Source organism: Oculina patagonica, chromosome 14 (assembly GCF_052425735.1).
Source record: "Oculina patagonica isolate OP01 chromosome 14, crgOcupat, whole genome shotgun sequence".
NCBI lineage: Eukaryota > Metazoa > Cnidaria > Anthozoa > Scleractinia > Oculinidae > Oculina > Oculina patagonica.
In genome coordinates, this window is record NC_135771.1 from 6,901,215 (window position 1) to 6,927,017 (window position 25,803).

The following is a 25,803-nucleotide window of genomic DNA, read 5'->3' on the forward strand; positions in this document are numbered from 1 at the left end:
CCGTTCGCCACGAAAACAGATCAGTACAAATTTTCGCTATATGGTGTTGGGTTTTCAAACAACTTCGATTCTATCCCTTTTTAACTTGACTAGTTTAGACTGCACAATTTGGAAGGTAAATAACAGCGATGTTTATGAAAGAGATCAGCTTCCAACTGTGTAAAAACAGTCGAAGCGACGACCGTACCGTATATCTTTAGACATAAAAGTGCGTGCCGGATTTGTAAACAACGAAAACACGGCTTGTTCGCTGTCGTATCTTTGATTTCCACCGTATTAGAAAAATTTGAGCTTCACGCGCTGGGTTCTAGCAGTGCGATTAAGCTGGAAAAAAAATTACCGGTACATTATGTTGTAAAAGAGTATAATTGTTTTGAAAGCAAAGTGTGTGGCGTATTTGAATTCTCAAACTAACCGCTGGCTGTCTCGAGCATTCCAATGGTTTCCTCAACAATCCGACAAGTGAAGGAATTTATTTCAGAAAAAAATTTATAGCACGATTTCACTTGTATGTAAACCATTGTTGAAGACATAACTGATATTCCAGTTCGGCAGTCGAGCTATTATTTTCCCGACAATTCAAAACAGCCTAAGACAACTCCCTGGCGATGAAACCGCCGGCAGGCGAGTTTTTATTTTATCTGTGAATTCAAATCCGTCACACAAATTGCCCAAACATATGGCCGTTGCGTCCACTGCTTTCATACAGTTTGAAATCAGTTCTAGCTCACTTGCACGACACATTCATTTATGTAGCATGTAAAACTACTCAAATTTTTAACTTGAAAAGTCAACGATAGCTAACGCTGTATTCACAGAAGCTTCACGAGTGAACAAGTTGAAATTTCATTGTTCTGTACTGGACACTCTATTGGCTGGAGTAAAAAATGTTGATAATAAGCACAATAGCTTCCATTTGGCTTAAAACATTTGCATGGATATTTGCCTTGGAACATTATCTGCTCAGAAAAGGGAACAGTTTTCCGAGAGTGAAGCTCGAGTAAAACTGTTCCCTTCTCTGAACAAATAATGACCCCAGACAAATATCCACGCATATTTTTGTACCAAATCGAGGCTATTGTTTATCTATGTTTAATTGTTAATAGATGAACATTTTCTTTGTGTACCAACACAAGTCTATCTGACTTAACAATGCAATAAGCCTGCAATGAGCTTATTTTTTGTTTATAGTCCTTTCCAATTAGATGTCGTGGGGGTACTTCGGATTTCAAGTGATGGGGATGATCGAATGGGGGCAAAAATCACGACCCAAAAAAATCCTTCCATCACCCCGTCACTTGAAATCCCCCCCTGTCACTTGAGTACCCCCCCCCCCCCCTGTGAACACAGAGCCCTGATTGTATTAGTTTGATGACCGGTAAATATTGCTGAATAATAATATAAAATTTGTTTATCTAGGTGAAAGAGCAAGAGATGTCGTGTCAGGGTTTAAGGCCAAAAGAGGGATTCCTGGTGTAATAGGGGCAATAGATGGGAGTCACATCCCTATCAAAGCCCCTACATCATGTCCAGAGAATTACATCAACCGTAAAGGTTTTCACTCAGTTGTGTTGCAAGCTGTGTCAGATCATGAGATGATGTTTACTGATTGCTATGTGGGTTGGCCTGGCAGTGTCCATGATGCCCGTGTTTTGAACAACTCAGATCTCTTCAATTCAGTAGCTGAGAAATTTGAAGATGACAGTTTCTTGCTTGGAGATTCAGCTTATCCTTTGAAGACTTGGCTCATGACTCCTTGCAAGGACTATGGAAATTTGACAGCACAGAAAAAGCATTACAATTTGTTGCAGTCATCTACACGTATGGTAGTGGAAAAGAGCTTTGCTTCCTTAAAAGGAAGATTTCGCAAGTTAAAGTACATGGACATGGACATTCGCCACATCCCAGAAACTGTAATTGCTGCCTGTGTTCTGCATAACCTCTGCCTCCTTGATGGTGACGATGCAGAAGAATTTCTTGATCAGGAAGAGGATGAAATCAACAACTTCCAAAATATTCTCAGAGATGATGGAAGAGCAGAAGCCAAGCGAGATCAATTAATTCAGCAGTTATATGCAGAAAGGTCTCACTAATATTAATGCATACTGGACATGTCAGAGCTGACTGAGTTGCCACCAAATATTGAATTTTGCCATGTTTTCTTAACAATAAGACTGCAAACTCAAAGTTTTTATTTAAAGGAACTGTGTCATGGATTTCAGTCAAACTTAGGCATAGGAAATGACCATCAAATTCCTTAAAATACATAAAATAACCTCTTTAAAACAGTGAAGGAATATTTAAAACACCAAATGCAAAAGAAGGTATGGATGGTCAAAAGTGTGGAATATTGAAACGGATTGCGATATGGGTTTTTGAAATATGGTCCGGTGGAACAGTTTTCTTGTCTTCTGGAAACTTTACATGTAAATTATAATGCCTGGGAGACACATTTGGCTGCAAATTATGAAGCTATGGTTCTGTCATTTAGAATCATAGAATTGATTTCTTTGCAAACATTTAGTTTTGTGCTGCAAATATTCAACAAAATTAAATAGCATTATTATATGGCTGCAATAGTACGCGCGCCCTGATTGGCTGCCGAGCGGGCATTATTTCCTTGTAATGACCGGGCATTATGAAAACCTTTCTTGGCTCGACAGTTCTTTTGAGTTTTGAGTAAAAGCTACTAGCGCGAGGGCGAAAGCAACAAAAAACTCTGACAAAATATTACTATCTTTTTATAACCCCCCCCCCCCCCCAAAAAAAAAAAAAAAAAAAAAAAAAAAAACTAGCATACCGCTACTTCTTTCAGTTGGTATGAGCGACGAAGAGAGCCACAGCAAAAGCGAGTTTTATGTGTTATGTTTGCTTTTAGAATAGCGCTAAAAAGCCATCTAATAAATAACTTATTAACCTCGTCCGTTCGGTCATTACAGGAAAATCTCAGACCTCGGGCTTGATGTAATGACCTCACTCTCGGTTAATAAGTGGTATTTAAGGTCATTGCCCTGTATTGCATAGCGCATCCTTACTGCGCAGAATTTTACGTGTAATAAGCGCGCGCGAGCGCGCGCACATAAACAAAATGGCGGCTTTTTCTATGTGGCTTAGCCCGCGAGAGAAGTAAATTGTCGCTTTCTCGTAAACGAGTCTGGTGACCTATCAATTTTTTCTCATATTTTGGGTGTAGTGATCAAATTCTTTCTGTAAAATGAAAACAGATCAATTCTTGTGTTTGAAAAATAAATTATCGCTAAAAACGTGTACTTTACTAGTACTCGCAGAGGAATTTTAAAGGAATTATATGGAATATACAAGGTCTTCCTGCTACTAAACGAATCTGGTGACCCCCCTTTTTTATTTCAAAATTTAAGTTCCCTTAACGTTATAAACCAGTAGGCGAAGTTTGGTTAAAAAATTGTGTTCAGTTCTATTTCAGGGCAATGACCTTAATTTAATTTAGCCATGACACAGTCCCTTTAAAGGTCAAATGCAACGAAATTTGACCAAATTTTATTTTGGATTCATTTTGACTTTAAATGAAAGGAATTACTGTGAATAATCATAATCTGAAGTTTGAAACGATTTGGTTAAAACGTTGCTGAGATATTCAACGTTGAAGACAGCCCTTTATCTTCGCTTCACAAGCGGAACGGTTCGGAAAAGCTTCGGAAAATTGTCGGAAATGGATTTTGTGACGTCACATGTGGCGAGCTTCGACGCGCGAAGATGCAGCAAAGTACTGTTGTCTCTGACAAGTCTGCTGCATCTTTTGGCATTTAAAATCACGATAAAGCCGGATGAACATTCGAAATATTTTCTTAAAGGCGAGGAGCGATGCAAGGAATGTTTGAGATCGACGAAAAAGAGAGGATGTTTATGCCAAATGCACGCCGGCTTTGCTCGGCAAATACAGTATCATCCGACATGTTTTTCTCAGAAAGCTTCCAGCAGAATCTTGCACTTTGGTCCGAGTTCCAGCCGTAGAAACTTCGAAAGAGACCTGGCGCTTCTCCTCTTATTACCAACTTGAAGAGAAAGCCGTTAATCAAGGACTAATGCGAAATCGTTTGCGACAAAATGCAGACTGCGAAGGTAAAGTCTCTAATAAACTTAACCCATTGTCTGACCCCAAAGTTGTACTTTCTTCTATTGTATTGTATTGACAATTGTATTGTATTGAACTTAACAGATTCACACACTACATTCTTAATCTGACCCTAGTCGCCTCATGAACTTCTACCAAAAATACAACTTTACATTACTGTTTGTGTGAAATATTGTGAATCGCAAATTAAGGATGGTATTAAAAATATATTTTAATTTTTATTACAGGAAGAAAATTGTGCATGAATCAGTTCTGAAGTTACAGACAAATCTTTTTTGTTTATGTTTTTTTTTAACTTAAAAATGATATTCTCTCTATTGTTTCAAACTTCTAAAAAAACTAAATCGTGCATGCAGACGTTTTAATGTACAGTATTCTGTACAATGAAACACTCGTTTCAATTGTTTGTTTATATTTGAAATTATTATGAATGCTAAATATAACAACGAAAATACCCCGGACTTAACATTGTCGGTGCCCAAGACAAGCTTATTTTTAATACAAACTATAAGATGAGTTTTTTCACTTGTGAAGGCCAATTTACTCGATGCATTTGTTGTTCAGATCTGCATTAACCTCATTCCAATACATCAACTGTTGCATTGCATAGCACTCATTATAAACTGTAAATCAGCCTTTGTGGCCAATAAACTGGTATGTACAACTGAATGGTAATTTAGTTTTATTTCAGCTATTTATGAGAAATCTAAGGCATAAACCCGACCAGATCGGTTAACTTTTTTGCATAAAACTTTGTTGTCTAGCAATTTTGTCATGAACCACTGCCTCAGGAGAATCTGCAACCACTCCTGTAGTTGTGTCATAACAATTTATTTCTGAAACTAACTCTTCATAAATTTGTCTGCCCCAAAACTGTTGACCTTTTACAAATTCCTCAGTAACAGCTTTTGGCATACTCCCTTAAAATAATCTATATGGGTATTTTTGGTGTCAAAGACAATTTTTTACAAAATACTAGTGAGCAGCACAAGCAACGAAGAAATCTTGTTGACTGAAGTTTTATTCTCCTACCGGTTTCGTCTGATAACTACAGACTTCGTCAGGGAGTTTGAACAAGATTACATTGGAAACTTATTTTATACCTATCTAATGTAGGACAAATCACGTTCCCATAAGGGTGTGAACAACATAACACCCACTAGAAATACGCGCAGGATATGACTAAGATCCTGCGTAAAATAGTTATGTTTAATTTTGGGGCTCACGGATTTAACGTTAAATCCGTGAGCCCCAAAATTAAACATTACTATGTTAAGCGTAATAAGCGTAACAAACGAACCTATTACTTGTTAGTAGTACTAATAAATGTACAAAACAAAGAAGCTGACATAGAATGACAAATTGCATGAACAACTTTATATAAAAAATAAAGAAATAACCTTTATTTAGACATGGAAAGGATTAGAACTAGAAGCTTGTGGGGTTGAGTATTCCTGATCGAATTGGGATTTGGAAGTGTTGATTTTTGTGGAGGGAGAAAAACTGGAAAACCTGGAGAAAACCCCTCGGAGCAAGGACGAGCACGAACAACAAACTCAACCCACATATCATATGATGCCAAGTCGGGGAATCAAACTCAGGCCATTATTGGTGGAAGGCGAGCGCTCTCACCACTGCACCATCCCTGCTTCCTAACATATTTTGTTTATAATATAACAGCAACATGCAGCATTGACAAAATCTCATGATTGTACATACAAGGATGTGTAAGCAGGGACATTGAAACACAATACCAGGTGTATATTTGTCCCTGCTATACTGATGTCCTGTGTCAGCACCATAAAGCCATCAGAAATCATCACAAGTTAGCGGATCTTATAACCTGGGCCTTAAGAAATGCAAGTTGCCATAAATTATTGTTAGAATTGATATTAAACATCGACCTACACCCCAAGACAATTCCCTTTTCAGAGAATTATCAGTAAAATCAACTGAAAAATATAAGGGACAGAAGTAAAAGGATGCTACGATAACCTGGATAAACCACCTAGGTTAATAATTCAGCAAATAAAGAACAATATTAATACCAGGCATAATAATTTAGCTGAGGGGAATGAGTTTAAAGCTTCTAAAGGTATTATTACTTCTTCAAGCTGTGTTATTTTAGCGAACATACTCAGCTCGGGCAATGCTACAAACTGTACCAATAATCCCAGATTGCAGTCCTTATGAACAAAAGCAAGACAAGATTTTAACTTAAGATTCAATTATTTATTAATTTCAAGTTCTTTAGCAGCAGTTTCTATTATATTTATTAGGCTCACCAATCTATCTGACCATATTCCTTCGTTGTTGTTGCATGTAGATGTTGCCCGATTTAAACGCCATCTTGTTCACTCGCAGAGTCGAAAATCACTCTAGAAATCAATTTATTCCTTGGCCGATACCCGTACTTCGAACTGATATGGCTGTATTTAGGCTTTTCGAAAGCTTGAATCAAGGTCTTCATTGGTTTCAACTAACGGCTGTTTCAAAAACTCTGGAAATCCATCGAACAAAGCCAAGGATTTGCAAGGAAATTTATGACCGCCGCTCAAAACACGTGAAAACAAGCTCGCCAAACCTGACGTCACAAATACCTCTATTCGATTCCATTCCACGCGCGGCCATTTTCTGGTTCGTTTTCGTGAAGTCTTCGGAAATCGTCGGATTTTCATCTCCTAAGCGCCAAAATTCGCACAAAAACCATTTGTGAGAGTAGATTATCATTAATACCTTCATAAGCGACAGGTTTGCGGACAAAAGAAAAAATTCCCAATTTCGTTGCATTTGACCTTTAAACAAAAGTGTTTATGTCCAGGAACTATATACTGGCTGATAGTTTTCCTGCAGAAATTTGATGTTCAAATTGTTAGAAATATAACCTTGACAAGCAAAGCCAGCAGCGCTAATATGAGTCCCTGTCAGGTGTGTGTGGGAGGGGGGTCATCTTGTAACACTAGTCTTTATTCAAAAAATAATGTCCTGTGTTGCTGTTTAATTGCAGTGTATATCCCTGTCATTAATTAAATTGAAGGGAAAATTATATGAAGACTTCGTTACCATTTCACATTTTTACTTTATTTGTGTCCTCAATACACCTTAATTGAATTTGATAAGAGGTACAGTTTTCACCATTGTATATCCATTTAATGCCTTAATGTACAATAAATAATTTTTTAATAGTCAGAGGTATGTAAGCCAGCTATAAAGTACATAATTTAAATAATGTACCGGTGATGGCCACCATGACAATAATTTAATATTTCCATACAAATAATTTTGAAACAATTTTTAAATTGAAAAATCCTTGACAGAAAAGAACACAACATTGGAACGAAACTGTCTCAAAAACGGGAAATCTTTGTTCCCTTAATTTATCAAGTGTTCAATAAAATCGGATGAAGTGCATCGTGGATTACATCCTTTATTTATTCTTCATTTCCTTCAATACTTCTAAAAACCACCCAAAAGTTCCATCTGGTCCTTATGCATCTGTTTAATTTCTTTAAGACGCTGTTCTTCTTGTGAAGCTTTCTCTTTCTTGTACTCCTCAAGCCACAAAACCATCTCGTCTGTAGTGCTCTTCCTCCTGCGTTTTGGCTTTGGGGTGCTGCTGTCCTGCGGGACCAGTTGCCTTTTTTTACCAGGAGACGGTTTTGCACCAGAGACACCAGATGTAGATGGTTCATCTGGACAATGAGTTACGATTTCTCCGCCTTCTTTGATGGTCTGGTCCCTCTTCGAGTCTCCCTTGCCAGTGCTACTTGCTGTGGCTACAGGATGGACTGTGGGACGGTAGCCGTAAACATCGGACATCTCGTTGAAAAAGGCGCATTCCTTTCTGTCATTTCCTGTCCGATTGTTGTGGTCGACGGTTCTTCGGTAGGCCGACGTCAGTGACTTCCATTTCCCCTCACAGTTAGACCACTGAAAGTTCATCGGACCCCTCAATGCCCGTCTGTTTTATACGAGTACAAATGCTCTCCCAAACGCTCCGCTTCTTAATATTAATTTTGTTGAAAAGGTGCTCGTGGCTTTTTTAGAGCCCAATGAGAGTTAGTGTCATTTCTTTCGACCATGTTATGGTTGGTTTCTTTGAGATGCCAGAAAACGAAATTTCCGGCTCTTCGGACACCACTAAAGGGGCAGAACTTAGCTCCAAGGCACTCGCATCGATCGTCAAATAATCCGACATTTTGAATACACCATTCCAATTTTCCGAACTTGGCGACCTGGGGCGGCCGCCCGCCCGCCCGCGCGCGGTTTCCCGCCAAAACTATCCCAAAAGAACGCATATTCTGGTTATTCCGAGTAAACCGTATTCCGTTCATTCCTTTCATTCTGCTATCGGGAGCAGAATGAACGGAATAGTATTCTGTTCATTCCGAAAACGGAATAGGCCCCAAAAGAACGCGATCGCAGTCTATTCCGAGTATTCCTATTCCGGAATAGTACCAAAAGAATGCGCCCTTATAAGTTTTCGCTTCATTAAGCGCGCGCACACACAGTACACTACGAGATTTCCTTCAGGCTAAGCTCGGTAGGGAAATAAATGGTCCTTTTCTTCTAAACGAGCACGGTGACCCCCATTTTTTAATGCCTTAATTTAAATGTCATACGGTTGTCTACAATATATAGTGATTTAAAATTCTACTAAAGAAATAAAAAACGCGCCCGAGTGCATTATTGAGTTATATAAGCACGCGGGAATTTTTACGAACACGAGAGACGTGCATAGAGAAGCACGATGCGCAGCCGAGTGCTTCTCGCACTTCTAGAGTGTTCTTAAAAATTCCCAAGTGCTTATATAACTCAATAATGCACGAGGAGAAAGTTTTTTATTTCTTTTATCAAATGTTAAAGAAATTGCGCGCGCTAAAACTCGTGACGTAAGCAGCGTGCATTATAACTCGATAAAGCACGCGCGTGACGTATGCAGCGTGCTTTATGGGACTAAAATGAGTTCGAATTGACCAATCACAGCGCGCGCAATTCCTCGACCATTTTATAAATTGAGATAATTTTATTTGAATGCCGTAAAAAACACGTTTTTAAGTAGTGCTGTTTATGTGCGCACGAAGCCAAATCTTTAATTTTTTTCATTATCTTAATTCCTTTTCAATAAGCATAGTTTGTAATTAAGATCAAAGTCTATTTTGTTGAACTAGACTAATATTTCAATGCATGTAATGATTTTTTTCTAGAAACGATAGTTCCCCATTTGAATTACTAGGGCTCCTAATATATATATATACCTCGCAGGTCATATATTTACTATACTGGCCATCCATTTTGCACAAAAACTAGCGCGGTGACCCCCATTTTTTATTTTATTTTTGTAATGCTCATAACATAATTGTAACCTGGACCAAGTATTAGAAAATTTTAAATACTCCTTCTATTTCAGTGGCATCACCTTAAAGTAAGTTTTTAACTTGTACTTACATTTAGCTCTAGAAAAATTAAGGGATCAAAGGGAACCATGCAGTAGGACAACATTGTTATTCAGCATCTATGTTATCCCAAAGTGTTAGACTCAGCTCTGCTTCCTGTTCTTTACCATAATGAGGAAGTTGACTGTCGAACCATGTTGAGTAAAAGCTCTGTTAGCGGACAAGTAGATTCATGTACTAAAACAACAGACTGTTATAGTCTAGCAGCCACCCTCCTCTGCACGCATTGTGCCTATGATGCCAGTTTGGGCCGACTCATCAGAGGCAAAAGGTTTTTTCACATATTAAGTTATAAGCACTTAAAACGAAAATTAAAGGATGTTTTTACCAGGTTATACCGTTGGTATGGTAAATTGTAATGTCAAGAAAATAATCATAACTTGTTCACCAGTGATTGGGCATCTGTTAAATACCAAAACTGTTGCGTCAACTGAAAAAGAGTGGTAGTATTGATTCGTCAAAGTTGAGGTGTTGAAAAATGTAGGAAACTGTTTTGAGCCACCTTAAATGATAAGCAGCAACATGTTGTAGTGGCTTTCATACCTCAGTGACAAAGGCTCTCAGAAACACTCTGTAGTTGGTATTCTGCTGGAGCGGTCTGTTGTAGTAGCTCTTATCATCATCCAGACTCATTTTATACCTTGTTTTACTGTTTGATTCTGCACCATCCCCAACAACAAAATCCTTATACTTAGGGACGGACCATTCTTTTTCTGGAGGGGGGGGGGGGATGAAAAATATTGAAAAAAATTGTTTGCAGGGCCTAAAAAGACAAAATAAATTGTTTGCAAACACCATATGTATTATAAAAATAGTTTGCATGGAAGTCAGAGAAACTTGTAATAATCTATCAATGAAAAAAAAACTTTCAAAAATGAAAGTATGAGACTAAATGTATATAGACTAAAAGTATGAAGAATAAAAGTATGTAGTTGTTTGCAGACAGTATACAGGGCTCAAATAAAATCAACATTTTATTTGACCAAATTGGAATTTCAAAGTGGTCATGTAGGCAATAAATTCAACTAATAAATTAGTAAATAGCTGATCCTTTTCTTAAAACAGTAACTTTATATTGCAGCAATTAAATGTGAACAGTATTTTACATTTCATTGAATTAAACTTCATAAATATCTATATACCCGTATTTTCTCAATTAAACACCCGGGGCATTAATTTTAAACTTAGCCTGGTGGACTCGGCATTTATTTGACTCCTGCAGGTTATTTGAGCCCGGTGTTATTAAGCAAGGGGTTTAATTAATTATTTTTGACAAACATGTATCCATCAAATATACCTACAGCTTATTATACCTCAAATAAATACCCGAGGGGTCTATTTTCAACTCCACCTTGGAGACCCGGCGTATATTCGGTACCCAGTGTTTAATTGAGAAAATACGATTAACATAGTTATTCGAACATTATAAAGAAACTCTTCGCTAGCCCACACGAGCCTACACAAAAATAATGCCATAACCCATTCTTTAAAAATTGTTGAATCTTCATGCAATGCAGAAATGCTTGCGGCAAGTCAAATCAACACAACAACAACAATGTTTTCAGTATACAGTCTCTTGATGGGTTTTCAGGATCTTAAATCCATAAACATTTATAAAGTTAAAAATATTTCTCATTTGATGGTTCACTTACAGAGCACTCATTAGCAGATGAGTCACTGCCTGTTCCATCACTGTCTAAGGTTGTTTCAGATTGGCTGTCAAATATATCCCAATTTTCTTCAAACATTTGATGTTAAAGGGAAACACATTCTTTTGCAGCCTCTAAAACCATATTTCCATCATTAAAGCTGCCTTGAGTGCTTTCTTGGGCCTTATCATTGATGCCCTGACTGCTTTCTTGGGCCACATAATTGCTGGCTTGAGTGCTTTCTTGGGCCACATAATTGCTGGCTTGAGTGCTTTCTTGGGCCTTATCAATAAGGTCATTTTTGACAAAAGAAGACATCACCTTCTGTCCCTTCTGCTCGGCGTTGGTATTTCTTGAAGTATTGCTGTTCAATGATGATCCTGATTGCTTTAATTTTTTCTATTCTCCTTCTTTGCAAAAATGCAAGGACTGGACATTTAGAATTCAAGCAACGGTTTCGCTTTTTACTGCCGCCAATCTTCGTAGTGTACGTCTCAGAAAACGAAAAAAGATGGGTTCAGAGGTGTTTATATATTGGTCGCCACCATAAAATATTGAATTAAATAATGATTAATGGCAGCAAAAGCGAACCTCCTTTGTGTGTCAGATCGTGGTTAAAATAGATCGAAAAAAAAAATTGTTTGCAGAGAGGTGTTGTTAGAAAAAAATTGTTTGCAGAGGTGAATAGATAAAAAAAAAAGTTTGCAGAGAGAAATTTTTCATCCCCCCCCCCCCCCTCCAGAAAAATAATGGTCCGTCCCTTATCAAAGTCGTTTCCACCAAACTGGAAAGTGACATAAGCTGCAGGACGTGGCGATTGATGAGCCTCTTCGTATGTCAACAGATCTTGTGGTGTAAAACCCTCTGGTGAACTATATGCTATGACGATAACTTGAAAGAACCTGCAAGATTGTAATACTAATTAGCAATCGCCTGCTGGGCGTTTGCAGCCGAGAGTCGCTTTCGCCCAACAGAGTCTCAATCCTTTTGGGCAAGTATACATGGTACATTGGTCACGACATCTATAAGGTCACTCGCACAGATGGCAAATACTGTCAAAATGAAGTTTGTATCTCTGTATTTCAATAACTGAGCCAAATAATTTGGTTTGAATAATAGTAGCACTTAATGTTATCAGTTTATTTGATGGACCTTGACCAAAACGTTGGCATTACCTACTTGCGGGGATGAATATTTTTGGCAGCAAGGTTCAGCAAAAATAGGTTTGAAAGAAATGGTCGAAATTCCAACCATAGTCTTAAGAGTAGTCAATACAGTAGACCTTGCAGATTACCAAGCCAGTACTAAACTGCTTAGTTTTCATAACATAAAGTGAATTGGAGTATTTCTACTCTTTATGGATTGGGTTATTCTCCACAGCATATTGGCTGCTCCAGTTATCACCGCTAAATACACCAGGGTGGAAAACACAACACAGGGGCCCCAGCCAGGTTCAAATCTTGTAGTTCTCAAACCGGAGTCTCGTTTAAAGGGACAGTGTCACCATGATTTAGTGCTACTTGAAAATGCAGCCGGTAAAGGTGTTGGAATGAATTGGAAATCCACTAATAGTGGCCTGGCCTTGCTAAAACGTACTGTACTGGTCGTGAAAATTGTTAAAAGGTGGTCAGGAGCCCATTACTCCTGGTGGTTTGGCTACGGACGGATAGGACAGTAGTGGCCTAAAACTTGAAAAATTCGGGCCAACGTTGTCACTTGGAAAAAAATCACTTAAAAACCATTGATTATGTTTATTTACTCCTTGGAGAATGAATTCATGCCTTTCATTTGTTGTTCAAAAGTTATGCTCATCGCTGAGTGCACCCTCTTAGTTCTATCACAGTTTGCACAAAACACTTAGGAGACTTCTTGTGATACTGCCCCTTTAAACTGTGCCACTATTTCTCCGAGGAAGAATGGTGACAATTTTTTAAGGAGAAAGACATGGATGAGAGATTGAAGTTTGATACTGGAGCTGCCCTATTTTTAGTAGGAGAAGTTAAGCTTATCTACAGGCCTACATGTAGATGCAACGGAGTACACTGTAGAAGTATTGCTAGGTACATAACGTGGGGTAGGCCATGGTCTAGGGGTGGTTAATTTTCTAAAAATAAAAATATAGATTCATAAATCAGTTTCACGACTCCCAGCTTATGTAACTACTATTCGCGCCAGTCCCTTACAAGCGCGAGTATAAATGAGAGCCCTGCATCTCATTTCGGCCCAGTTCGCGTAAGAATGCGGGCTGCTGTAGCCGAGACCTGTTGTTTATTCCTTTCGCGCTTGCCTCCTTATGCTACCGCGCTTTTTCTTTTCCCACCCTCCCTTGCCCTTTCTATTTCCGCTTCCAACTCACTAAAGTGCGGTCGCATATCTCCATCTCTTATTAGCGAGCGTGAAAGGGACTGTCAATAGATTTCAACTCAGGATGCATTTCGCGCCGCGATCGTGCGATGTGATGTATTTTTCTTTGATATATATTCTTCGCGACTGCGCTTCGATCGATCGTTACATAATACTGCTATAAGTGGCTATCACGTTTCATCATAGCAGCTGTAGTAACGCGAGAGAGAGGCTGAAGCAGGCTGCAGAAACACTGTGCGGCGCTTTGATGCGCTTGGCAGCGTTTTGCAGCTGTTTGGCAGACCATCAAATGGCTGTACTAAAAGAGAGTAAAGTTTTTATGAGTCAATGAATCATGAGTCATGAGTCAATGAGTCAATGAGTCAAATTTTAAATTAGAGTTATTAATTTGAAATTGGTGCTGCCCTTACTAACAAATAAAAGCTAACCGCAAGCAAGCTGGAGTGGATCTAACCGCAAGCAAAGCGGAGTGCTTCTTATAAAAGGAAAGTATAAAGGGAAACCGTAGTTCAATAGATAATAATCTACTTTGTGTAAAAAAACACCTTGACTCATTGATTCATGACTCATAGACTCATTTGACTCATAAAACAGGGGACCTCTGCGTGCAGACGTTTCCTGCGAAAGCTGCGAGGCGCTGCTCAGAATACATCGCCAATTTTTCGTGGCAGGATGAACTCACACAAACGACTGTTTCGGAAAAAAGCTAGAAAAGTGGTTTGTACTCACCACTGCAGAATAACTGAGAAAAAGCGCGCTCTCTATGCGCAAATTTTCAGTAAACAGGATGTAATTGGATACCTGTGACAATGTGTTGATTGTCCTCTGTTTGCTGTCTTTTTATATTACTAGGGGTTTAGCTTCGTCTGCGGCGCAGGCTAATGTAAAGAATTGAACAATGAATCAATTTCAACCGCTGCTCTTTACCTAAGCGGGACATTCTGTGGTTGAGGTATACTAGGTATGATTTGGGAAGAAAATTCATTAAGTATTTTGAAAGGATTTGCAATTATTACTAATAAGTGGAGGTAACGGGAAAGGGTGGAGTTTTGTTGTCTATGAGGACATCAAGAAAGGGCAGGACGTGGTTGACTTCCTGCCCTTTCTTGATGTCCTCATAGACAACAAAACTCCACCCTTTCCCGTTACCTCCACTTATCGGAAAAAGACCTTTACAGGTGTACTCACCAATTATTACTAAGTTTTGCAACAAGGTAGCATTTTCCTTTCACCGAACGCGGCGCTTTATGGCTTCACTGCAGACGCACGCGCGTTTTTTTAAGTCGGCCGTTGGGATGTATTTTGCTTGAGATTTTGTTGTTATGACCATTTCCATGTGGGCTCAGTCATTTCCAAAGATGCACTGGTTGTGATTTTCACGACACTTGGGTCTTGACTTCATCCAGCTTTATAATGTAGTTTTGCGAAGGAAAACAGAGGCAGATCGAGGTCAGCACTAACGGTGAATATTGTAATACAGTGGAATCCCGTTAATACGGCCACCAACGGGCCATGGAAATTAGGCCGTATTGACGGGGTGGCCGTATTAATTGGGTAGGGTCAAATTTCATGACTGATCTACTTCACATGACGTCATGACAGATACATATCACAACTGCACTTCTAAACAACTGTTCTTTAATAAACATCCCGACTGCATATAAAAAAACAAATGAAGATTCAATTAGATTCAATATGATGGAAAAAATGAACATACAGTAACTGGATTGAAAAAACGAAACGTGAACAGGCTAGGCTACCTTCTCAAAACAAACGTCCTGGCCTTTCTGACTTAACATGATTTATCAGTTAACTTTCAAGCCTTTCGAGTCCAACAGAGTAGCAAAACATAGAAAACTGCAAATTGCAAACAAACTGTTCTATAAACGTCCTGCAATACGATGCATAGGAAAAACTGAAGATTAACATTGTTTTAACAAGCAACAGTATAAACTACAGTTAATTTACATCACCGGTTTCCGATACTTGCAGTTCAGTATTTATTTACTGTTATATATTTTTCCAAGATTTTTCATTCTCTATTGATACTATAGCTTGGAACAGCCCATACTTTTACGGATAACACGCTGGATGTAGAACTACTACAACATTGCTGCAATTTGAACTGACTCTTAACTTAATAGCAGAAAATGACAAAATACGTTTTGTCGCCTTGGTAAATGTCTTAATGTTCTGCGCAACTTGTTGTTAACTATTCTAGTTACTGTCTTTTTACATTTTCTGTTACGTTACAACTACGTTACCAAACAAGGTTAATATTAGGAGCATTTATTGATTGTATATACTCTAAAATGTTCCAGATAAACCAGAGACTCATGTGACTCAGTTAAGCATACCACGCATACACATCAACACATGTTGCACCAGTGTTATCTTCACTGCAGTCAATCCAATCCTGTCCGTACCATATCTGCAATTCCTGGTTGCGTGACACAGTCAACTGATTGGAAAGGTCGGGAAAAACGAGCTCTGGAGATGTGTGGTGAGTTCCATCAAGACTGTACATGTGTTTTGTGTTGCCACAATCAGGATTGCCGCTGACTGCTTTCAAATCTTCAACAGGAGGAAGAACGGCTTTTTTGTTGGCATTTGTGATGATAGTCAATAACGCGTTATTGCCATAGTATACTGAATTTCTGCAGCCCCAGTAGGATGCACTTATATATGGGTTGCATTTGATCGACCCCGATTTGTGGATGTGCTTCATTGTCTTAATACGTCCACTCTTCGTGATGTTGAAGGCACCATGCTGGTTACCTCGCGCTCCAAAGCAAACAGGCTCTGTGTTTATCTTCTGCCAGCTCTCTAAAATTTTAAATAAACATTACATATCATTCCCAGTAGAAACTTAAAAGCTAAATTTTTAACTAAATCTAAATACAGGCGTACCCAATCGATAAACCAATAATCTATACTAATCGATTTCACTCTTCGATTGATCTTGATTGCCAATATATATCGCTTTTCAATCAATGAAAAGCGATAAAGAAAAAATGGTTGTTAGTTCGACTGCTATTGATTGATTGTCGATAACGATTGATTCCAGTTCTCTTATAAAAAATAGCATTACATAATGTCACTATCTGTATAAACCATTAAAAGCAAACATTGTAAAGTGAATCACCGACGCATTTTAAATTCAACATAATTAGATGCCTAGTAGAGCAAGCTCTTCTGGGTCACCTCTCAATTTTTCCCAGTGGCTTTCCACGCTTGATTCACTGATCTAATTACTCATTTATTGATTGATTAACTGTTATTTTATGGTGGTGGTACAGGGCTATAAACTATGCTATCAGTTAACTAAAAGGTCATACCTTCACAGCGAGCCAGGATTGTCTGACCATTGTGATCAGAGTATATCCAGTAATCCCCGTTTACCATCTCATTTCCTTCACTCGCCTTGATCTCAATGCAAGATTCGGCAGGAAGCTCCGGAATAGAACCAAGAGGGACTGCGTGATAAAAGATTGAACCTCCTTAATAAATAGCGGAGCTCCAGCGCGCGATGAGCGCCAGCGGAGCACTATGGGTAAGAAATTTTGGTAAGCCCATGAAGCCGAAAAAAATAATTAGTTATTGAGTAAGCGTACGCCCACCAGCGCCTACAGACTCCCGGGAAAAGGGGGGGGGGAGTCACAAAGCAACCCGACAGGGGGGGGGGAGAATTTCATCTTATCATATCCGAAGGAAAGTTAAGGTTAAAATCGGCTTGTATCTTTGATATTGGTCATCCATGTTATTGTCAATTGACAGCTGTCAAAACAAGGTAGCCGCTGACCAGTATCACATGACCATATCGCGGGCTCAGGTGTACAGCTCATTGAGGTCATGTGTTTTTTTTAAGCTGGCCACTGACTAGGTTATAGTTTTCCATTGAATCGCGGGCTCAAATCTTACATGCTTTGTCCGGGGTAATGACAGGTTTTTGTAAGAGCAATTTTTTTAGACTGGAATTGAAGATTTACTTCGGCTATGGATCTTTTTTGAGTAGTATACGTTTAATAACTTCAATAACAGTATTTTCAATTGGAGTATTTTCACAAAATTTTAAGAACCAGAAAATAAGTGTGGAGCTCCGCTTTTAGGCTTGGCTAAATCTACATATTAAAAATTGATTTTTGCAGGATCAATATGGAATAATTGCGATTAAAATGCTGTGTTAAGCTGTATTTTAAAAGGACTCCAATTCTCGACCTTTATTTTTTTAGACATGCGTGGGCATAAGGTCGCATGAGTACGAGGTTGCAAATCGTGATCTTATAAGATGTCGCTGTTATAACAGTGGAACGCGGTAAATTTTGCCTAAAGCAATTCTACAAGCATGACTACAAAAATTGTCAGTGTATAAAATCTCGCTTCTTCGCATTCATGTTACCTAACAGAAAGAAGAAATAAACTTCAGTTTGTATTGGTTTTTAAGCTCTGATAAAGTTAATGGTCTTCATACTGCTCCGTCGAATGGCTGTGAAAACTCTCGACTGCGGCTTGGTCTCTCTCCACACTGCATCTCGGAAGCGAAAGGTCTCTGTTGTCATTATATCTTATAGAAACGGAGGCTTTGTTCCTCAAGCAAACACAACTGATTATCTATTCTGTTTAGTCTAAAATGCAACGTAAGGAAGTAATTGCTGTAACAGTATTTATTGTTTTTTGGAGGGATGTGAAACGCGAGTTTTTTGCGCTGTTTTCGGTCGTTCGTCCGTATACACTTATAGAGGGGGAACCACGCTTGCAGCTACGGGAAGTTCGGGATCTAACACAGCAACAACAGTCCTTCGGAACGGCAGAGAATACGCAGTTACTTGGCTCCAACAACAGAGATTTATTCCAATAACGTAACCAGTGCGTAAGCGCTGGCAGAACATAACCAGTGCGTTAGCAGGACATAACCAGTGCGTTAGCAGGACATAACCAGTGCGTTAGCAGGACATAACCAGTGCGTTAGCAGGACATAACCAAAGAATATTTTACAGTGCTGTTTTACTTAAGGGCAAGCTAGTGACGCGATACAGATTACATCATACGAGAAAACGCTATTTTTGAGAACATAAACAAACGTTTCTAAGCTCGATTGGCTGAAGTTAATCCTAGTTCTGAAACATTAATTACTTTCAAAAACTCGCAGGTGTATTACAGCTTTCTGCAGGTTGCATTAACAGTTTAACAGTTATGATCTCACAGGTAACAAACCAAAACAATAATTTCTACGTTGGATTTTCTATGTTTTTAACAGCAAAGCGAATAAATAAAACTAAACCAAATAATCATTTTCCTCTCGTTACATTCCTCCGACCTTAGCTTGAAACTCTCCTGAGTCAAGCAATTAAAAATAACTATCAAAGTTCAAAGCATTCCTTAAGAGCAAAGCATACTTATTGTCACGTTACTGTGTATATATTGTTAAATTTTAAATTTTTGTATTTGATTTTTGTGCCTGGACCGCGGCATTAACCGAACAAGCCTAAATATACTGGCCTCGGGGGTCCAATAAACTAAACGCTTTATCATTAAATCGTCTCCTGTCTTAGCAACTTTTAACCTATTCTCGGTAACTCTTTTTTCGTTTGGGTAGTAAGGCAAAACAAATGCTTAATAGCTATCTTAATTCCTTGTAATTAAACTAAATGTGCCTTGTAACTACTTCATTGTTCAATACTTAGTCTAAAATTATGTTCATAGATCCTTTTGTGATCTCTTTGAATTTACTAACACGTCATAATCTTCGGATACTCATGTTCCTTGTTTCACAATACAACGTTTTAACAGCTTTAACAATAGCTGCCTTTAAATATATTCTGAATATCTTGTCATCTCTTGTTCCTTGTTTGTCATTTACATTGTCTCTGCAACATTTTCAAAAAACTGGTCCTTATTCATCAGTTGGAATGTATCACACACATCATCTGTATGGTTAGGATTATCTGCAAGGTGTGCAAAATAAGGCTTGTAGCCATCATCTTTATAGTCATCGTGCCAGTCGTTGGCAAATATCTTGGTAAACGAACTGCTGGGATGCTCACGGAATGGCACAGAAACTTTTTCTTGAGTTTTAACTTCGTCCCGTGTAGCACTGCAGGACTTTCCCTCTTTGCTTTGTCGTTCTGTTGGCTGCAATTCGTCTAAACGTTGGGCTTGCGAGGTCATGAATAGGTAAAACACAACAAGAATGAGAATCCAAAATGACGACATAAACTGAGAATTACTCTTGTGGTGCTTTTCTCTCTTTGGATTAGCCTTGGGCTTTCTTTCCTTGTCCCCATTAGCAGAGCTGTTCCTTTCAAGTGCGGCTTTCTTTGAAGAAGGTAAGACGAAGGTTCCCATCACACGATCACTTCCTGACGCAGACGGTTTCTTTAGTTTCATAGGCTTTTCATTTAATGTCAGACAGCTGTTTCCCAAATCTATTACAGCACTGTTCTTTTGTAAGAAATCTTGTCCAAGTATGGCTTCGTGAGTAAGAGTTTGCATCACATGGAACTGAGCTTGGTACATGATACCTTTTATCTTCAGTGGGACTTCAATCTTGCCTAAGATCGGCACCCGTTCTCCATTTACCGTGTTTACAGAAGGAACGAAACCATCAGTCATCCTTGCAGGTCGAGGGCCATATATCTTTTTCACCATTTGCTCGGCTATTGCTGAGACACATGCTCCAGTGTCTACGAGTAATTCAATTGAATTACCTTCAATATCTCCAACCATCGTGAGGTCACTAGTCTTCAGTTCGGTAGTCGTCTTTTCTGGAAGCATTGTTTGTCTGGAAGCATGTTCTGTTTCTATCTTCATTTGATCTGTAACACTGTCTGCATTTTTCTCCCTTCTTGTTTCCTTTACTGAATCTGGTAACTTGGCTAACTCTTGTTGTCTGGAATTTCGATGTACATCACGGATCTTACGCCTCTGAGAACCAGATCGATTCACGTGTTTTCTGAACGGCTTGTTTCCTGCACAGTGTGTATAGGCATTCACGAAAGCTTCCTTTTGTGGTGTATCAAAAACAGGTGGATTAGAACGTATAGCTAAACCTGAACCGTAGAACGACCGTGCATTTCTGTTTAACACAGCACGATGGTTGCTCGTCGCTTTCGGGTTTTGTGGCTGTGGGCATTCGTCATTTGACTGGCTGGCAACCACAGGTTTTGGCGCACGAGCTGATTGACTTAGGTTCTCTGGGACAGAAGCTTCATTTTGTGGCTGGCTTTGGAGCGGCACAAAATTATTAGCAGGATTAGTCTGCCGTACATTACTTCTGTTCTCCGGACTGGTATTTCTTGCTCTTGTCACCTCACCTATGTTTGGCTGATTTTCCTGGCTCTGTACAGTTGTTGGTTCTTGGTCTTGACTAGGTACTTCCTTCTTTTGGACTATGGGCACGCTCCCCTTAGCCTGGCTTTCATTCACAGGGTTTTCCTGCTTTTGCCTTGGCAGTGTGCGTCCAGCTCGACGTGCTGTTCCCTCTGTATGTTGAGCCATAGTCGCTGATAGGTCTGCATTAACGGTACTAAAAGTACCTATGACTGGCGGGTTGGCGTCATGATTGGTTGAGGCTTCCGTTTGGCGGTTTGGTGGCATAATTTCTCTTCTTCCTCGCTGGTACTCAGAATGATACTGGTATCCGCGTGGATCTTGCCTCTGTACAGGTTCATGTGCTGTATAATAGTTGCCTGTTTGATAGTACTCTCGCTGAGGGCAGTTCTGTTCGAAGTGACCTGCGACGCCACAGTTATAACAGGTAGGTCGTCCATAACGAGTTCGTTCTCTCGGTTGTTGGTATTCATACCTGTTACCATAGCCACCTCGGGCAAGACCACTGATTCGCGCGTTTAAGCGCCGGTCCTGTTGTTGTAACTCATCAAGTAAATCTTCTCTTAATTCTCTTATCAGCCTTGCTACGCCTTGCTGGCTGTCTCTCTCTGGCTCAACATAAGCGGCAACAGTTTCTGTTTTGGATTGCTTGTGGGAAACAACATCTAATTTACTGGCCAACACGTCCAACTTTGTGTTTAATGATTGTATTTGTTTGTCCACAGGTTGAGCACTGGTAGCTGTCGCTACAGGTGGTGCCTGTCCACTAACTATTAGTGCGTTTATTAGTCGTTCAATTTGACTGCTATCGCTGTCTTGGTTTACGCGTTTGTTAATTGAATCCAAAGTTCTAGCGCATTCTTCGGCTTCTAACAATGTTTCTGGCATTCGTTCGAGAACTTTAACCTTTAGTGAAGGTATCAATCCTTCAGTGAAGTATGACACTTTATCTACTTCAGCTACCTGCAATCCACTGAACAGTTCATGCATGTCATTTATATAATCAGACAGCAGTTCATTGGATCCTTGGCGTCGAGTAATCAGGCGTTGGCGCTTGACCCATGTACGATCCTTCGTGTCGTAGTGTTTCATCAATGCAGACTTCAACTTTTCGAAGCTCTCTCTTTCCTCGGCTGGTAACTCAAAGAGAAAAGTCTCAGCTGGTCCGCTCAAATTATTGATGATTTGCGCTAAGGCAAATGGACCTGTCTTGTCGATTCCTTTTGTGGTTAATAGCAGTTCCAGCTTTTCAAACCACGCAAGATATCTTCATTATCCCGACCATAAAACTTATCAATTTTCACATCTTTAATCAGCATCTTTTGTGCTAAATTGTTCAGTGTTTGTTGATATGATTGAAATAAATCAGCGGCCATTTCTTCCGATGCTTCTTGACTAAATATTTTCTTACCAGTGTGACCAGGGCAACTGGTACCTGTTCTCTGGGTGTGCGACGAAAATTGTTCCTTGTCCTCGTCGCTTAATTGGTCGTCAGAGTCGCTAACGTTTTCTCTGCTGCCAATGTCTTCTAAATGAATTCTTTTCCCTAAAACTTTCCCGAATTTCGTCCTGAAAGGTTACTCTTCGCGAGAAATGTTTATAGATGTCAGCGGGTGAGGTAATTACTGGTAGCCTGAAACCACCTGCTTAGGGACAGTTTCTTCTAAATTATCCGTATTTTCTCTTTTTTTTCCTTTTTCTTAGTTTTATTATAAATTTTTTTTTCGATTTTTTTCTTCCACTTTTGATGTACTTGTTTCTTGTTCACATAAATTCTCGGCGCGTGTGCGAATAGTGGTTCAAATGCTTCTGGCTCTCAACTAATACGGTTTACTGTTCGATCTTCTTGAAGACTTCTTCATTAATCAAATTTACTTCACTTACTTGGGCGATCCTTCGTTAGTCGCTCCAAGGGGTTACGTCCTGCACTTTCTCTGCTTGTTCCTAGAAAGCCTGCTGTGTTTACGCTGAAACTCCGCCAATGAAACGCGAGTTTTTTGCGCTGTTTTCGGTCGTTCGTCCGTATACACTTATAGAGGGGGAACCACGCTTGCAGCTACGGGAAGTTCGGGATCTAACACAGCAACAACAGTCCTTCGGAACGGCAGAGAATACGCAGTTACTTGGCTCCAACAACAGAGATTTATTCCAATAACGTAACCAGTGCGTAAGCGCTGGCAGAACATAACCAGTGCGTTAGAGGACATAACCAGTGCGTTAGCAGGACATAACCAGTGCGTTAGCAGGACATAACCAAAGAATATTTTACAGTGCTGTTTTACTTAAGGGCAAGCTAGTGACGCGATACAGATTACATCATACGAGAAAACGCTATTTTTGAGAACATAAACAAACGTTTCTAAGCTCGATTGGCTGAAGTTAATCCTAGTTCTGAAACATTAATTACTTTCAAAAACTCGCAGGTGTATTACAGCTTTCTGCAGGTTGCATTAACAGTTTAACAGTTATCTACAGTTATGATCTCACAGGTAACAAACCAAAACAATAATTTCTACGTTGGATTTTCTATGTTTTTAACAGCAAAGCGAATAAATAAAACTAAACCAAATAATCATTTTCCTCTCGTTACAGATGCACGGATTTCGTAAGAGCGTTTTTGTCGGCCAGATCTGCAACATGCTAGGGTCGAGGCAAAATTGAATAAAACACATAAACTGGCATAAGAAGCCAAGCTGTGGCCTTCAAAATGGCTGCATTACCGCGTTAGAAAAAAGAAAGAAACTAGAAGACAAAAAGTTTACCTCTGTTCTCTGCGCGTTTCATGTAGTACCTTGTCTGATCCGGTATAAAATCTTCCGGTCTTGCTTCCTTAGTTCTATTGTTGAGTTCGCAGAGTTTTTGATCAATACGGAAGTTATAACTTTGGCACGTGACTTCTTCGTCGCACCTCAAAAAGCACTTGTGAGGCCATCCATCCTTGTACGTTTTGAATGTTTGACCTCTGAGGTACATTCGCCCGATGGAGTTTTCCTTCTGGTGACATTGGCTAGCAGCCTCAAATATACCAATCCAGGACATCAGAAATATCACTGAGAGCCAGAACGTTTGATTCATATTGGATTGAGTGCGTTATTGTCTGCTACAAGTGAAAAAAAGGACTTATATTAATTAATTATTTGTGGGTCTGTTTTTCTTAACTTGGTTTCCTTAGCACGGAGGGAGAAATTGGCCAAAGTAAGGAAAAGATGCTCGGCTATAATAAGGTAACTGTTTGTACCTAATTTACGACACAGGGACTTTTAAGTCTTTAAAAGAGCGCGCTGCAGATGCTCCCTCTGCTTTAAGATCTTAAATAATAGTTGTTAACAGATGCTCGTCGTTCGCGTAGGGGTGTTAATTTCGGATTTTGGTCTCACTTAGGATGTTCCGGGCAAAATGCCAATATTTTTAGCAGTCAAGGTCTCGTTTAGGGTTGCTCGGGAAGAAATGTAGAAATATGAATTCTATTTTGGCATCTTTTAGGGATCAAGAAAAAGGAAAAACTTGAGCTGCGCCCAGGCCGGACCTTTTATACGTAATTCACGCAAAAAAAGTCGTTGTTTCGCAAACAAGCTTTGCAACTACACATTAAAAAAGATTGCAGGTGCTGTCTTGAGATCTGAAAAATTTGCTTAACAAAGCGACCTTAAAATTACTGTATTGCATACCACATTCTTATTTGCTTTGTTTGGTAATTTATAATTTTCTTTCAATTTATCCATTTTCACCCCTATCCTTGCTAATGTAAAGAGAAAACGCAGTTTGGGAGGTAAAATTCACCCTAACAGTTAAACTTAGGTAATTAAACTTCTACGGAATGTTGTCGCCGCATATTAACTTTATATTTTAGCAATAATGACGTAAATTGACTAATAAACATAAGCGTACGAGGCGGGGGGGGGGGGGGGGGGGCGAGGGGGGCTTGAGCCCCCCAGCGCCGAAATTTTTCGGGCAAAATGCTTGGAATTCGGGCAACAAGCCTGGAGAAAAATAGAAAATAAGCCAAAAAATTTCAACATTACGTTCAAAACCAATCACATCAACGTTGGAAATGTAACATTGTGGTTCAAAAGTCTAACTGATTTCTCATTCATGTATGTTTTCGTTTCCTCTCGCACATTGCTTTAAATCACGTTCGTTTTTTTTTTCGCAAATTCTGTGTGACCCCTCATTTTGATTCAATTGTAATCATTTTGAAGTGAGAAGGAAATTGGCAAGGGCGATCAGAAGTTAGGATTCTCCATAGCTTGAGCGTTTGCGCGCGGTGGAGCCAGTGTAAGACCTTGAAACAAAGCTGTTACATATGCGATGAAGCTAGTGCTTTTGACTCTAATGTCTTAAGGGCTAGCTCAAAACTTTCAACGAAATGTTTTAACCCATTTACCCCTGACACGCTTTTACATAACTTTCAAGTGAGGGAAAAACAACGTAAATATGCTCCCCAAAATACGTTAATTTTTGCTTAACTCAAGAGTGGATAAATAAAGTATTTCCGAAGAAAAAGGATACAGTGCATTGACATCTTCGGGAAACACAACGAAATTAATTAAAGAACTATCGTTTCCTTGAAGCAAGCAGGCAAGGTTTGTACACAACTATTTCAATGCACTATGCTAATAAAGCATCTAAAACAATGCTCAACTGTGTTAAGAAGGCTAAAATAAAACATATGCCCTTTTCTTTAATATTTCTGAGACAGGAGAAAGAGGTCCTGGTACACTTGCCTCTTTCCGAGTTGAAGTCTCACTGAATACCGTCAAAAACTAATCTTAAAATTAGAATACTGGTATACTGTCACTGCTAGTTTGGTATTATTTTTTCTTTCAACCAATGGACGCATGATTCTATTTTTTTTAATTCCCTTTTCACTATGTTTATTTATGGTCATACATCA

General features: G+C 39.2%; 1 protein-coding gene and 1 pseudogene across 1 annotated transcript; both read right to left on the bottom strand.

Annotated features, from left to right (window-relative positions):
- Window positions 1–7,156: 7,156 nt before the first annotated feature.
- LOC144638308 (uncharacterized) lies at window positions 7,157–8,731 on the bottom strand (annotated as a pseudogene).
- Window positions 8,732–15,237: 6,506 nt separating this feature from the next.
- Window positions 15,238–24,768, bottom strand: LOC144638260 (uncharacterized). The gene is made up of 3 exons (XM_078497479.1): window positions 23,672–24,768; window positions 16,919–17,056; window positions 15,238–16,406 (listed from the first exon to the last, which is right to left on the bottom strand). Exons 1-3 carry the CDS (start codon window positions 23,982–23,984, stop codon window positions 15,928–15,930), a joined length of 930 nt encoding a protein of 309 aa, XP_078353605.1. The 5' UTR covers window positions 23,985–24,768; the 3' UTR covers window positions 15,238–15,927.
- Between the last annotated feature and the right edge of the window lie 1,035 nt (window positions 24,769–25,803).